This window comes from Notolepis coatsorum (assembly GCF_963971535.1).
Source record: "Notolepis coatsorum genome assembly, chromosome: 20".
NCBI classification, from domain to species: Eukaryota; Metazoa; Chordata; class Actinopteri; order Aulopiformes; family Paralepididae; genus Notolepis; species Notolepis coatsorum.
Genome location: NC_140184.1, coordinates 19,777,615 through 19,792,573, shown reverse-complemented (window position 1 = coordinate 19,792,573; position 14,959 = coordinate 19,777,615). Strand labels below are relative to the sequence as shown.

At 45.7% G+C, this 14,959-nt stretch overlaps 1 protein-coding gene across 1 annotated transcript in view; it reads left to right on the top strand.

Annotated features, from left to right (window-relative positions):
• LOC311246988 (solute carrier organic anion transporter family member 3A1-like) overlaps positions 1–14,959 on the top strand; it is a gene marked incomplete at both ends in the record, with an annotated part of 99,304 nt that overhangs the window by 13,258 nt on the left and 71,087 nt on the right. The window contains one exon of the mRNA XM_084337263.1: positions 3,312–3,771. Within this exon, the coding sequence (XP_084193389.1) occupies positions 3,312–3,771 (460 nt within the window). The remainder of the gene's footprint in view (positions 1–3,311; positions 3,772–14,959) is intronic.

The window sequence follows — 14,959 nt, the reverse complement described above, 5'->3', positions numbered from 1 at the left end:
TACCACACTACAGACGGTTAACACACTACAGACGTAATAGTGTGGTAGTGAAAGGGTTAACCTTCTGTAGTATGGTAGTAAAAGGGTTAACCTTCTGTAGTGTGGTGGTGAAAGGGTTAACCTTCTGTAGTGTGGTAGTGAAAGGGTTCAAATACTGGGTCTACATCCTGTGTCCTTATCACTGGTTCAACAGGCCACTGTCATGTCATCATCATTTAGCGTATTAAACAAAACAGACTCAGGCCTTGTCTCCCCTGGCCAGGATTTAGCCATATCGCGGTGGCCTGTCTGGCCCCCGACTGAAGACAGATGCCTCTCACAACCTGGCCAAAGCCAGCTGGGACTGTTGGTTTTGTAATGGTTTAGCGTGTGTACAATGAGTGCTATGAATTTCGAAAGGTTGCCTAGTAACAGGAGAGTGTACAAGAAGAGAGACAAAAATCCAACCATTCCATACTGTGCTAGACCATGAATAGTCCCAGCCAGGCTGAACATAGCTGATTGGAGACAAGATGATAGTTTGTCATCTAACATCAAGATATTTTACTTAATCCTCTTGGCCCCCTTGGAAGCCTTCCCCTTCCCCTTTTTCCTTGTGAGTTGTAATCTAACTATGTACAGATACCGAGATGTCACACCATGTTACCTGTTACCTGTTTATTGCACAATGTTTTTTTTTTATTGGATTCTATTATATGTTGTAACACTGTATTGCACATCGTTGCGGGCAAGACCACCCGCATTTCATTGTATACTTGTATGCCATGACAATTAAAACTCTTGACTTGACTTGACTTGATCTAGAGCCTGCCTTGTTTTGTTTTTTATAATCAGAATTTTATTGAAATCTTTCTTTTTTCACCATATCAATAATTGATCTCCAGTGAAACACAAACAAACAAACGGACAAAAAAAATACAAAAACAGTCGGCAATACAGACAAAAAAAGAAAGAAAAAAATATAAGTAAATAGAAAATATGAATTAACTAGACAATTCCGCGAGGGAAATTGTGAAAGTGTGGGTGATGCCTGTGAGTACAATGGCACAACCCGCAAGTCTCTATGACAAACGGTTCAAAAGATACCAAAAGGGGGCACGGCCTAATCATAAACGGTTCAAAAGATACACATAGGAGGAGGAGCCTAAACATGGGGGCGTGGTCAACATAGACCAATGAAAGAGGATATCCCAACTGAGTACAATGGCACAACCCGCAAGTCTCTACGACAAACAGTTCATGCTAGGGTGTTGCTAGGGTGTCTAATGTAAGTGGTATAGTTAAGGGTTAATCCCCTGAGAGGTCATGGCTAGGTCATGGCAGTACTGAGTTGATTGACACCTCCCTTAAGTCTCATGCACACCTGCAAGCCTTAGTTGATTAAAATCCTAACTGAAGCAAATCCATCCCCAATGCATTTCAATGAGGCTGTGCTTCCTTCACTCTCACGATGATTAAAGCAAAACGATAAGAGACGAAGCTTCGTTTTTTTAATATGAGCACTTGAGGAACTTAATGAAAGGTTATGTGCGATATTGTGTAATTCCATCGACAATTGTGGCCTGTGTGGCGATCGGAAAACAAGGAAAGGAACGGTGAAATCACAGATTTCAGCTAGAGTGGAGAATCCATTAGTGTGTTCGATTGTTTGTACAGTGTTTCCCCCCCCCCCCAACCCCCTCCAATGTACAGTAAATTACCTAGTATGGTTGTCAAAATTCCAATGTACAGTTTTGCTTGTACAGTTGTACAGTGTATCCCCCCCCAACCCCTCCTACCCAACCCCCCCCCACCCAACCCCACCCAACCCCACCCAACCTCCTCCAATGTACAGTTTTTACGTCAAATATATATACTCCCTTTTCTGGACTCTTTTTGTATCACAAACAGTACTGTATTTGCATATCTGGTATGTCATAAATGTATAGATGTAGCAGTACTGTCTATCTGTATGTCATGTATGTCATATATGTCCTGATGAATTGAAAATGGGGGACCCTGATGTAAACAAGACGAAAGTCTTACTCTGGTCTGCATCCCCTTAACAATTGTGTGTATTGAGCTGTACTGTATTCTACCCATTCTGCAATCTGTTAATAAAGTTTTCAATCAATCAATCAATCAATCAATCAATCAATCAACCTCCTCCAATGTACAGTTTCTACGTCAAATGTATATACTCTCTTTTCTGGACTATTTTTGTATCACAAACAGTACTGTATTTGCAAATCTGGTATGTCATAAATGTATAGATGTAGCACTACTGTCTATCTGTATGTCATGTTATGATGAATTGAAAATGGGGGACCCTGATGTAAACAAGACGAAAGTCTTTCTCTGGTCTGCATCCCCTTAACAATTGTATGTATTGAGCTGTACTGTACTGTACCCATTCTGCAATCTGTTAATAAAGTTTTCAATCAATCAATCAATCAATCAATCAATCAATCAATCAATCAATCAATCAATGTATGTGGAGCATGACTGTCAAAGAAATGGCCATAAGTTGAGATAGAAATGTCCAATTCCATTTATTTTTCTTTTATCAGCGAGGGCACAGTCGTGTCATCGTTTTGATGTGTTTCATATCTACGTCCAAAATTTAGACGACTGTCGCAATTTACAAAAGGTGAAGGTAAAACAAAAAAATGCAGTATACACTCTAGTTATTAACATTCCGCCATTCATTCCTATGGACCAAAATTGCCCGTTTAGAGTCGATTTGTAGCCAAACGGTGTGGTGAAACTTTCCAAAAAGTAATAGCAACTCCAGTTGGATCAAGCTGGTCGTTTTGATACCTTACACTTGTGTGTGGTGTGAAAGCTCTGGCAGCAGTTACTGGACAAAAATCGGTGGAATAAAGAAATAAAGATACAAATATGGATTACAATAGTGTGGGTGGTCACCCACACTAATAATAGCAGTACATAAGTTCATATGAGTTTGCACCATAATCATACTATACGATCTTATCCCTGTTTAATAAAGGTATACCGATTCATTAGTTGTCTGATTGGACATAAAATGATCTATAGCACTTTGAAGCAGTCAGCATCGGCCAATATCTACGCCACCGAGCCTGCCTCGTTAAGTTTGTTGATTATTTTGCGTGTCTGATCCATCGCCCTTCTTCTACTACTTTCTTCTTTTGATTCGATAGTTGACTTGCTCCTGGTCTATCCGTTTCCACAGGTGTATTTTGTTGGGCCACCGTATCTATAAGATGTAGCAGAGAATAGAGAATAGAGGTACAGTAAGATGTATCCAGAGAATGATATTGAATTGTTTTGAAATGTGTCCTCACATCCAGGTGAGTGTTCTGACCACGCTGGAGCGACGGTTCAACCTCCAGAGTGCAGATGTCGGTGTCATCGCCAGCAGCTTCGAGATCGGCAACTTGGCCCTCATCCTATTCGTCAGCTACTTTGGCGCCAAGGCCCACCGGCCCCGACTGATTGGCTGCGGGGGGATCGTCATGGCCCTGGGGGCGTTGCTCTCGGCCCTGCCCGAATTTCTGACCCATCAGTACGAGTATGAAGCCGGGGACTCGTGGCACGTGGAGGACGGCAGGGAAGTGTGCTCCAACATCTCCAGGACTGAAAGCAGAGCCTCGGGGTATAACTGTGACAACAAGTCCAACACCAACATGATGTACCTGCTGCTCATTGGGGCCCAGGTGCTGCTGGGGATCGGGGCCACACCAGTTCAGCCTCTGGGAGTGTCCTACATCGACGACCATGTCAAAAGGAAAGACTCCTCACTGTATATAGGTGAGTGCCAGCAATCCAGAAATGTATTTGCCTACTGGTAAGTGGTCGGTGTCACCGACACAGTGAACCTATATAGCGTCAGACTTATTTGATTTAAATTTGAATTAGATTTCATCTAGGACATGATGGAATCCATAGGCTACCTATGAAATAAGCTCCATCCAGTTGACCATTTGGGTATGTTGATCACCAAAGAGTATCAAGAGAAGTGCTTATCTGATATTAGCATGCATTGAAATACAGTATACCTCCTAATAGCACCAGGCGGAATTAGGATATGCCACTCACTAATTCCATGGAGGAAAAAAAGGAGGGGGGGGCGGAATGGCACCTACTGTAATGTAACCATATCAGAATCTACATGTAAATTCACCTATGAATAATGTTGACTCACCCTTAGAAGTAAAATACTGTACACCCTCTTTGCTCTGGCTGCTGCAAACCTCTCAATGATCCTGGAATAAGTCCAATTTATGAGAAACTGAATGCCACATGATTTTGAATGCTTTTCTCCCTGCATTGGCTGACTAAGACTATACTGTCACCTTGTATTAATCTAGCAAACAAAGCCATACAAAATATAACTCAGCAAAAACCTCTTTGCAGAGACGAATGGCAAACACAGAAGGTTAACAAAATGACCTTCTAGCACCTAGCTTGAACTGAACTAACATTATCCACAGGGCAGACCTTTACCACGGGTTCTCCTGTGGTGTGTAAAATGACCCAATGTTCTGGATAAAGGGTTCTGGATAAAAGACGATAAAAGAATGACAGTGAATATTGATCATCCTTCTATCCCTCCTCTGTAGAGGTATTTTAGCCAGATCATACTAGCAAACATGAGGGTGTGCCACGGGGGAGCGGGGACAGTCACATAATTTCATCCAAGTTTATCATGGCACCGGACCTACAGTATCTAGTTGGAGTTCATTGTCAAAGTCGAGAATCAAAGTAAACTATATTATCCTTGCAGGTACATTCATGTGGTCACAGTGCAGAGACATCAACACCAACAACACCACCTCCACTCCCACCACAACCACCATAACCACCACCTCCACTCCCACCATCATCACCATAACCATCACCACCACTACCAACACCACCACCATAACCACCACCATCACCACCACTACCAACACCACCACCATAACCACCACCATCACCACCACTACCAACACCACCACCATAACCACCACCATCACCACCACTACCAACACCACCACCATAACCACCACCTCCACTCCCGCCATCATCACCATAACCATCACCACCACTATCAACACCACCACCATAACCACCACCATCACCACCACTACCAACACCACCACCATCACCACCATAACCACCACCTCCACTCCCACCACCACCACCCTAACCACCACCACCATCAACACCATCACCACCACCACCACTACCACCATCATCACCATAACCACCACCACCACCATAACCACCACCATAACCACCACCATCACCACCACTACCACCATCATCACCATAACCACCATCACCACCATCATCACCATAAACATCATCACCATAACCACCACCATCACCACCACTACCACCATCATCACCATAACCACCACCACCATCCTCACCACTACCACCATCATCACCATAACCACCACCACCATCCTCACCACTACCACCATCATCACCATAACCACCACCACCATCCTCACCACTACCACCATCATCACCATAACCACCATCACCATCACCACCACTACCACCATCATCACCATAACCACCACCACCATCCTCACCACTACCACTATCATCACCATAACCACCACCACCACCATAACCACCACCACTATCATCACCATAACCACCACCACCACCATAACCACCACCACTACCACCATCATCACCATAACCACCATCACCACCATCATCACCATAAACATCATCACCATAACCATCACCACCACCACCACTACCACCATCAACACCATAACCACCACCATCACTACCACCACCACCATAACCACCACCATCACCACCACTACCACCACCATCACCACCATAACTTAAGGTTATTCTATAACCCTAGTTATAGATCGTATAGCTTTACGTTCTGCTCTTTATCTATCCCTTTATCCACTCTAATAATGAATAATTTTCTCCACATGCACACACCTATCCGCCTGGCCACACCCACATCCGCTCCTCTATATAAGCGGGGTCATGGCCACACCATCAGCTCCTTCCCTATTTTCACCACCGAAAAGTGTCTGTAACCCACCACTTTAAGTTTAGTGCCAAAATAGTTGTTGGAGAGGAGCTACGTTGACATTGTATCTTTGTTTTTTCTCTCTCGCAAATTTTCGAAAAAGCAAAGAGATAATGTCTTCACCGTCGGAGGGACCAGTGGTTCTCAACCTTTTTACACCAAGTACCACCTGAGAACATAGCTGGCTCTCCAAGTACCACCATATGACCGACGTTAAAATACAGTCTATTCAGCTATGCACAGTTCACGCAGGAGGCAAATGTATTCCTAATACCATTATTTATTGTTAACTTTTGCCACAATGTGCAAAGGGGTAGCACTAGAACTAGCAAACTCTTCCACATAACTCATACAATGCAAGGGGCATTGAGAACATAATAACTAACACATAGCAAGTGAGAAAATTAAGAACAACTGTATTTCAGCAAATGTACTTAATTCTCTCTCTCTCTCTCTCTCTCACACAGCAAGCAAGTGTCCTTCATTCTCTCTCTCTCTCTCTCTCACACTCACACACACACACACACACACACACACACACACACACACACACACACACACACACACACACACACACACACACACACACACACACACACACACACACACACTTACAGCATGTTGTTGTCCATTGACAACTCACATAAGCAGGGCCGGACTGGGGAAATAATTCAGGCTGGGAAATATAGTGTGAAATATAGCCCCAGGCCACTTTCTAAGTGGGGGTCCCCCACCAGGAATTATTTTGTTACAAAGACTTAATTTCCTGCATTCTGGTGCAGGAATTTTTGGATAAAGGGATAGTTCCATAAAGAGCAGAGCGCTCGCTATACTCATATAACTAGGGTTATAGGATAACCTTACGTTATATGAGTATAGCGAGCGCTCTGCTCTATTGGAACTATCCCTTTAATCCATTCTAATAATGAAAAAACTTTCACATGCACACACCCACTTGCCTGGCCACACAATCAGCTCCTTCCCAAGTCTTTCACCACCAAAGGAGAAGACCGTGGGGTCCTCAGTGAGTCAGAGCAGAGCGCTTGCTATACTCATATAACTAGGGTTATAGGATAACCTTAAGTTATAGATCGTATAGCTTTACGCTCTGCTCTATTGGAACACAGGACCTGAGCAGAGCGAAAAGCTCCACAAATGTACCCGCTGAGGCCCCCTACAACCATCAGATTCAGAACCGGGGAGGATCAGAGCCCCCCCGGCCCCCCCTAGTGGAGGACGGGAGGGAGATCGGATCCGACTGTGCGAAGAGGGTTTAGCACCTCAAACGCACAGGGTGAGCAGACCGTGGGACTTACCTTTGTTCAGAAGGGCCCGCGACCACTGGAGCGTGCATCCCACATGCCACCAGGGAACGGACGTGAAGCAAAAACAAAACGTCACACAGCCCCCAACATCACGGGGTCGAAGGTCAAGAACCCAACCCTAGGGATGTCCGATATTATCGGCCTACCGATATTATCGGCCAATATTGGCATTAAAATGTGATATCGGAAAATATCGGTATCGGTTTTCAATTTTCTTTTTTTAGAATTTTTTTTTTTACATTTCTATAACCTTTATTTACCCAGGCAAGCAAGTAAGAACAAATTCAGATTTTATTTATTGTCAAAAGTATGCATAATGTTGTGTTAATTCCACAACAAGAGATATGTAATGTTAATTACCTGAAATTATTCCGTTTTTTGGGGGGGGAAACCCTGCATATATCGGTATCGGTTGATATCGGTATCGGAAATTAAGAGTTGGACAATATCGATATATCGGTATCGGTAAAAAAGCCAATATCGAGCATCCCTACCCAACCCCGTGGCAAGGCCGCAGCAGCGGAGCGCGGAGGAGGTCCCAGCCCTAGGACAACCCGAGGACTAGGACCCCCTGAAAAAAGGGGCCTGGTGAGGCCAACGAGGCCGCGGCATCGAGACCCCACCAGACGGTCACTGGTGACACCATCCCCCACATCGCCAGCGTATCGGACAGGGCCCAAATCAAGTGAAGGCCCTTCCCCCCTTTGGCACGCCGCTCTGAAGCATTCTCCTCAAGAGGCTACCCTCCCACAACACTGTGGGGCCAGTCGGCGTGCCGGGGAGACAACCCTCCAAGGAGGTTGATCCCTCAATCCAGGCAACAGGCCCCAAGAGCAGAACTTGACCTGTGCCCGGAGCACTGCAGACTAGACAGGCGCTTAAGGGTCTACTGCAAGAACAGTATCCCGGGTGGAAGGGGTGTTCGGTATGCTGTGCACCATGTCACAACCTCCACAAACCCGACCCCGCCAATTCCAGCGTGGTTCGAGATTCAAAGAATTGGCTGACACAATTGGCAGACGTCATGAAAGATGCGGGGGCATACTCTCGGGCAGACGGGGTCAGGCCCGGCCTCAACCCGAGAGTCGACTCTGCTACCAACACACTGAGGAACCAACCACCCCCCTATGTTTTGTTTAACAGGAGGCGGTTGTTCCCTTAACCCACAAAGAAAACTCAGAAACATAACTGCGTGTATACACAGGCTATACAAGCAGTACAAGTGTTTCAGTTTTCAAAGGGTTAACCCAGGCCAACAGGTCGACGAGAACGAGTTCGGACCTGGGCCCGGCGGACCGGGACCTACACAGGGATGCCTAGAGGAGTTGACAACAACCTCCCCGACAGCCCCCTCCCATCCCCGTCCTAGCAGGGAGGGAGGAGTGAAACAAATGGAGAAGGACCAAGCCCCCTAACACAGTGCAAGGTACAACACAGTATGGACCAAGCACGTCACTGTTAAGGGCAACTCGTGGTGGCATACATATGACACACACATCCAAGACATCAATCCCCGCGACGCCCGGTCCGACCCGGCATTTTCCCCCCGGAAAAGCACAAAGTCCTTCGGGGTACCAAGACCTGTGCCCCGGCGGGCAATGGGTTAAACTGACCTGGTCCGGTGCGACCAGAACCAGTCCCGTGTCCTAGTCACGCCGCCATCCCCAGTCCTAAGAGGGGGGTAGGTACACGTGTCGATCCAAAACATTACAGAGGGCGCCACCAAGACGGTTAGTACGTGAACGCACTGCTCTCGGTGGCCCACCTCATGGGCGTGAGACCCCTCTGCCAATGTTTTGGCAAAAGAGGACGTTTGGTCACCCTATCATATCCGCTCCACAGCACACGGCTCTGACACAACAGTACTCGTCTCAGTAGCGTGTGGAACGCGGACATTGCAACATAGCAAGGCTAGTGTGCTTATTTCGCGACCCAAAACAAAACAAATCCCTGCTGTTTTATTCCGCAACGGGTCATATATAACATGCTTTTCAATCCTCGCCATTCCTTTATGACCACGTCGTGTTTAAGACCGGAATTAACGTCCCGTTAGCATAAGCTAACAACAAGCTAAAACCCTGTTCAGAGCGACAGAGAACAGCAGAGTGGGGACTGGGAAGGAGGGGCATTCTCCCTCTGTGTGTGTGCGTTTGAAAAGATATGATGAAGTCAGACGAGTATATTATATTGATAGTAAATGTACTGAGGGTGGACAGATGATGTTGATATTTAAACATAAAAAATACAATACATAATAAATGTATGCATGATCATCATGCAACATAAAACAATTGCAGGAACTGTTTGGGAGAGGAAGGGGTTTTAGGTTGCGTGTTCCAAAAAAAATGTACTTAAAGTTTAAAGCTCAATATATCAAAATGTGGCACTTTATAGTGAACAGGAGGTATATTTGTATTAAAAACAATAAATAGTTTTTCATTTAAATGTCTGGAAGAGCTAATATTCCAAATTATATTTGTTACCTTTTGAGTTGATCTAAATGTTACTGATTGTGTTAAATGGGCTTATATCATCTCATATCGATTGCAGGCACCTGCATTGTATCGTATCGTGGCAGATATCGGCAAATATCGTATCGTTGTCCAAAGAATCTATATCGTATAGTGATGAAACTGGTGATTCCCACCCCTAGTAGAGTCCATACACCCAACACCAAATCCCATAATTCCTTACACGTGATGAATGAATGAATGAAAACTTTATTTAACAGATTGCAGAATGGGTACAATACAGTACGGCTCAATACATACAATTGTTAAGGGGATGCAGACCTGAGAAAGACGTTTGTCTTGTTTCCATCAGGGTCCCCCATTTTCAATTCATATAGACATTTATGACATACACAACATACATGACATTTATGGCATAGGGACATATAGGTATTTAGTACTGATACATTTGTGACATAAACGGTATTAAAATATACAGTACTGTTACCCCTAGATCCTGACAGAGTATATACATATGATGGGGAGGGGACTGTACATTTGGAGGGGGTGGGTGGGTGGGAGAGAAATATACATACGACGGGGAGAGAATATATACATGCGGTGGGGAGGAGACTGTCTATTAGGAGGTGGTGGGGGTTTTGGGCATTTACGGTGGCCAGTTTCGAATTGCAGCCTCCCGTAGGTGCTCTTTAAGAGCGGTTTTGAATGTGGGTAGTGATTCACATTCCTTTACAGCTTTGGGTAGGGCGTTCCACATTGATGTGGCATAATTGCGAAACGTGTTTAGTCCCTTGTTTGAGCCGAATAACGTGTCTGGCTGTGTGACGTCAACTTGTCAGCATGAAAATGACAGCCAAACATGGCACTGCAACTAAATAACACAAATACAATAGGCACATTTGTGACTGTTACAAATATAACACGTTTTATACTTGTGCTACAAGATTTTGGCCTGTGCTACAAAACTATCAACCTCTGTAGCACCAGTGCTATGTGCAAAAAAAGTTTACGTAGAGCCCTGTTCAGGCTCATGTGCGAACTTGCCACCTGAATTTTTACACCTTTACCCTAAAGTAAAAAAAAAAACACAGACCAAAGAAAGGGCCAAGGCCTTGGTACAAGAGCTATATATGTAAACTTCTGTAGGCTAACACCCAACTCAGTTGTGGAGTCAATGCCACGTTTACCTAAACATTAAAAACACGATACACACAACCCTCTTTACACAATAAAAAAGGCAAAAGTTCACTCTCACTACTGCAAGAGGAATGCCGTCTTTTATGACGAGAGAAGACATACGTCCTCGACCAAGTGCTAGCTACAGGCCTTGCTAAGTCATACATAATAGCGACCAAACAATTTTCAGAGAAAACTGCACTACTCCCTAAGCAAGAGCACAACCCCAGCAGTAGCTGAGGGTTTACACCGTATCCCCAAATATATAGTGAATCAACACACGTTTTGTAACAAAAAACAGTCCCTCACCAGGAGGGACCCTTTATTTAATAACAAAAAAGCATATTTGGGGGGGGGCAAAGGATGGATGCCATCGGGCTATCAAGTCGAGGCACCCCGTCCTTCAGCCCCTGGACCAAACCCACCACCCGCGTGACTGGCACGTAGGAGGGGGTAAGGCCGATGATGCGGGATATTACCTGTCCCCGCGCCACGTAGGTCTCCATCGCTGGGAAGAATGGGCAGACAACGCCCGCCTCCCTCACAGGACGCCGTCGCCAGAGATGACCTATCATGTCATCGGGAACAGGTGCCGGCAGTGCCTGCTACAACACCACGCCATTGGCGGCTGCGGCGGCCGCCATGAGCTCGGGGAACAAGGCAAGCAACTCCCCTTGCATACCTTCTTCCACATCACTCACGTCCCTCGTGTACGGGAGGCTGCACCGGGAGCCGTCCTCCGACACGGCAGATAGCTGGGCATCTCGTCTCCGGGGTGGAGATCTTAACCCAGCCCCAGAGTACGAGGGTCCTCAGGGAGACGTAGCACTCTCTGCCACTCCCTGAAGGGGAGAGTGTCTCCTCTCTGCCGGGCCTTCGAACAAGAGAGCCCCCGCCCCCTCCATGAAATCCTCAGTCTCCATCGGATATGGAGAAGAGGCGAGGGAACTCTCGCTCGGCTCCAGCACAACACTGCCACTAGGCCGTTCACCCCCGCTGTTCGCCGTCCTATGATGAGAACGAGCCGAGGCGAAGAGTCTGCAACGCAAATCCTCTGCCACCAGAGGAACTGTCCGCCTGTCGGCCGACTGCCCTCTGGCGGGGGAACCGGGGCCGGAACTCAACCACCTCACAGGAGACTGGAGCTCAACGGCCCCTCGGCGAAGCACACTCTCCTCCGGGTGCCGTTCAAGCGCACCTGTCTGCCACAACCGTGGAGCCAGGAACGCCCCACGACGCACAGAGGATGCCGCAACAGTGAAGCTCTGGTGGAGGGAGTTGTAGTTGTCTAGACCCTCTGACGGTGAAGACATTATCTCTTTGTTTTTCCGAAAATTAGCGAGAGAGAAAAAACAAAGATACAATGTCAACGTAGCTCTTTCCAACAAACTACTTTTAGCACTAAACTAAAGTGGTGTATACACGAAAACTTCTCGTGGTGAAAGTAGGGAAGGAGCATAACCACCACCACCACCATCATCACCATCAACACCATAACCACCACCTCCACTCCCACCACCACTAATACCATTACCACCACCATCACCACCATCACCACTATAACCACCACCATCATCACCACCACCATCATCACCATCACGACCACCACCACCATCATCATCACCATCAACACCACCACCTCCACTCCCATCACCACCAGGCATGCGGGAAGTCATTTATACTTGGGGGTGCGGTTGGAGTCGGATAAATAATAATAATAACGTCATATTAAATGCATGCACAAAGCGCATCATTCGTGATTTTCCATTCATTTGAAAGATCAATATTTTACACTACAACAGACAAACTTGAACACCAACATGTGGACAGTTCACACACGAAATGCAGCAGTTTTTCTCTAATCAGAAGGCGATTTATTGTCGACGGCAACAACTAGCGTTTGGACTTTCGTTTCGCACACCGCACAGGATCTGTGTGTGTGTGTGTGTGTGTGTGTGTGTGTGTGTGTGTGTGTGTGTGTGTGTGTGTGTGTGTGTGTGTGTGTGTGTGTGTGTGTGTGTGTGTGTGTGTGTGTGTGTGTGTGTGTGTGTGTGTGTGTGTGTGTGTGTGTGTGTGTGTGTGTGTGTGTGTGTGTGTGTGTGTGTCACTGACTGTCACAACAACAATCTCCGCAGGAGCAATAATAAACACACATTACCTATTCCGAAGACGGTAGAACACCGATGGTGGTCTTGCGTTCAGGAGTGGTGGAAATAATAAACTCCTTCATGACAACATGAATGTCCAGTGAGTCCAGAATATCCTGATGCATATGCAGCAAGTCCAGGTTATTATTATTAAAGAAATCAGATAATCGTTTTTGAGACATTTCTTTTCTGAGACACAAGTAAACACACTCTCCACTTCAGTCAGTCCTCCCTCTCTGCAATTCGTTCCCGCATACAACATCGCCGACAGATATATTCCTTTACTGCGAATTGTCCCAAAAACTATTCCAGGCCGCTATTTTTTTTACCAACGGATTTCCAGTTCCGCGTTGCCGCTTCCAGGCCGCGTCTATTCGAATCCCAACTGGTTCATGTGTCAGCTACACGCTTCTTTAATAACACTGCATTATCGAGACAGCGCCCCTATGAGGATCTGGCAATGAATTCCAAGAGTAGGGTAAATCTGCAGTGCCGCTCCGCTCTCTGACATTGAGTAGCCTCGGTATTACAATGGAATAAAAGCCAAAACAACCTTGCAGTTGCAGTTACACTCCCCGCCAGCAGGGTGTGCTGCAGCCCCCGCCGCACCCCCCCTTCCTGCGTCCTTGATCACCACTAACACCACCACCATCAACACCACCATCACCACCACAACCATGCAAGATACGGTTGTCAACATTATAATTCTTAAGTTTGCTTAAGAAAAATATTTGCTGTTGCATTTTCTTGACTTTTGATAATTTTCCACAGAATTTTTTTTATTGTACACAATGGCATGGATTTCTTTGTCTCCTCCTCCTTTGTCTCCTTCCCAAAGCCCACAAGGGAGGTGTCATCAGAGCTTAAATACCCTCCATGTGTGTCATATTTGACCTGGTTGACTGAGGCTCTACACTACACTAGGGGCTGAGGCCCTACACTCATTAGTGTACTATGTGGGAGACAAAACACAGGCCTCTGGGGCTCTAGTACTTGATTCTCTTAAGGAGGATAAGGCTGAGTAAAATCTAACCTGATGACTGAGGTCTACTAAGAAATCATTTAGCCTTAATATTAGCTCAGGGTTCACCCCTAGGTCCTTCAGCTTACCAACCAGCAGGTGGGGTTGGACAGTGTTGAACACATCAAGTCCATGAACACAATCTTATTCAAGATGCTCAAGGATTCTTAACCATCGTCAGCAGCAGCATGTCTTCCGACACCCCCACCCTCCACGGGAATACCACAGAGAGCAGATGCTTTAGGACCATTTTCTCAAAACACTCAGGGTAATTGCCTGCTCTGCTCTGCCCATCCACCGGCACTGCATCCTATTACTCACCTTTATCATCTATTAGAAAAGCCTCCATCACCAACACAGCAACTACTGTATGACACCCTTTCAAATAGGATTTTGCATACCAGCAATATTATAAACAAATTCATCAAGAGTACAAGGGGTTTAATGTTGAGCTACTGTAATGCCAATTTGTATCGATTCAGTCGATGCTTGGATTTATCAGAAAAGTCTACGACGCCGATAATCCGACATTTCAAATAACTAGCTCATCTTCACTTGTAACTGATACAATAGATTGAACTAGCATTCACACACATTTCAAAATATTGAGGCTGTTGCAAACACTCAAAATTGAACAGTTAAAGGGGAACTATCTTACTATTTCTTTCACTATTTGGGCAATTTTACACAATTCCCAATGGAACACATCTGTAAGGTTTAAAAAAATAATTCATTGTTTTGTATTTCTAATGAAGTACTCTAGAGCAGCATTTTCTGCACTTCCAGATTCCAAGCTGTTTTTG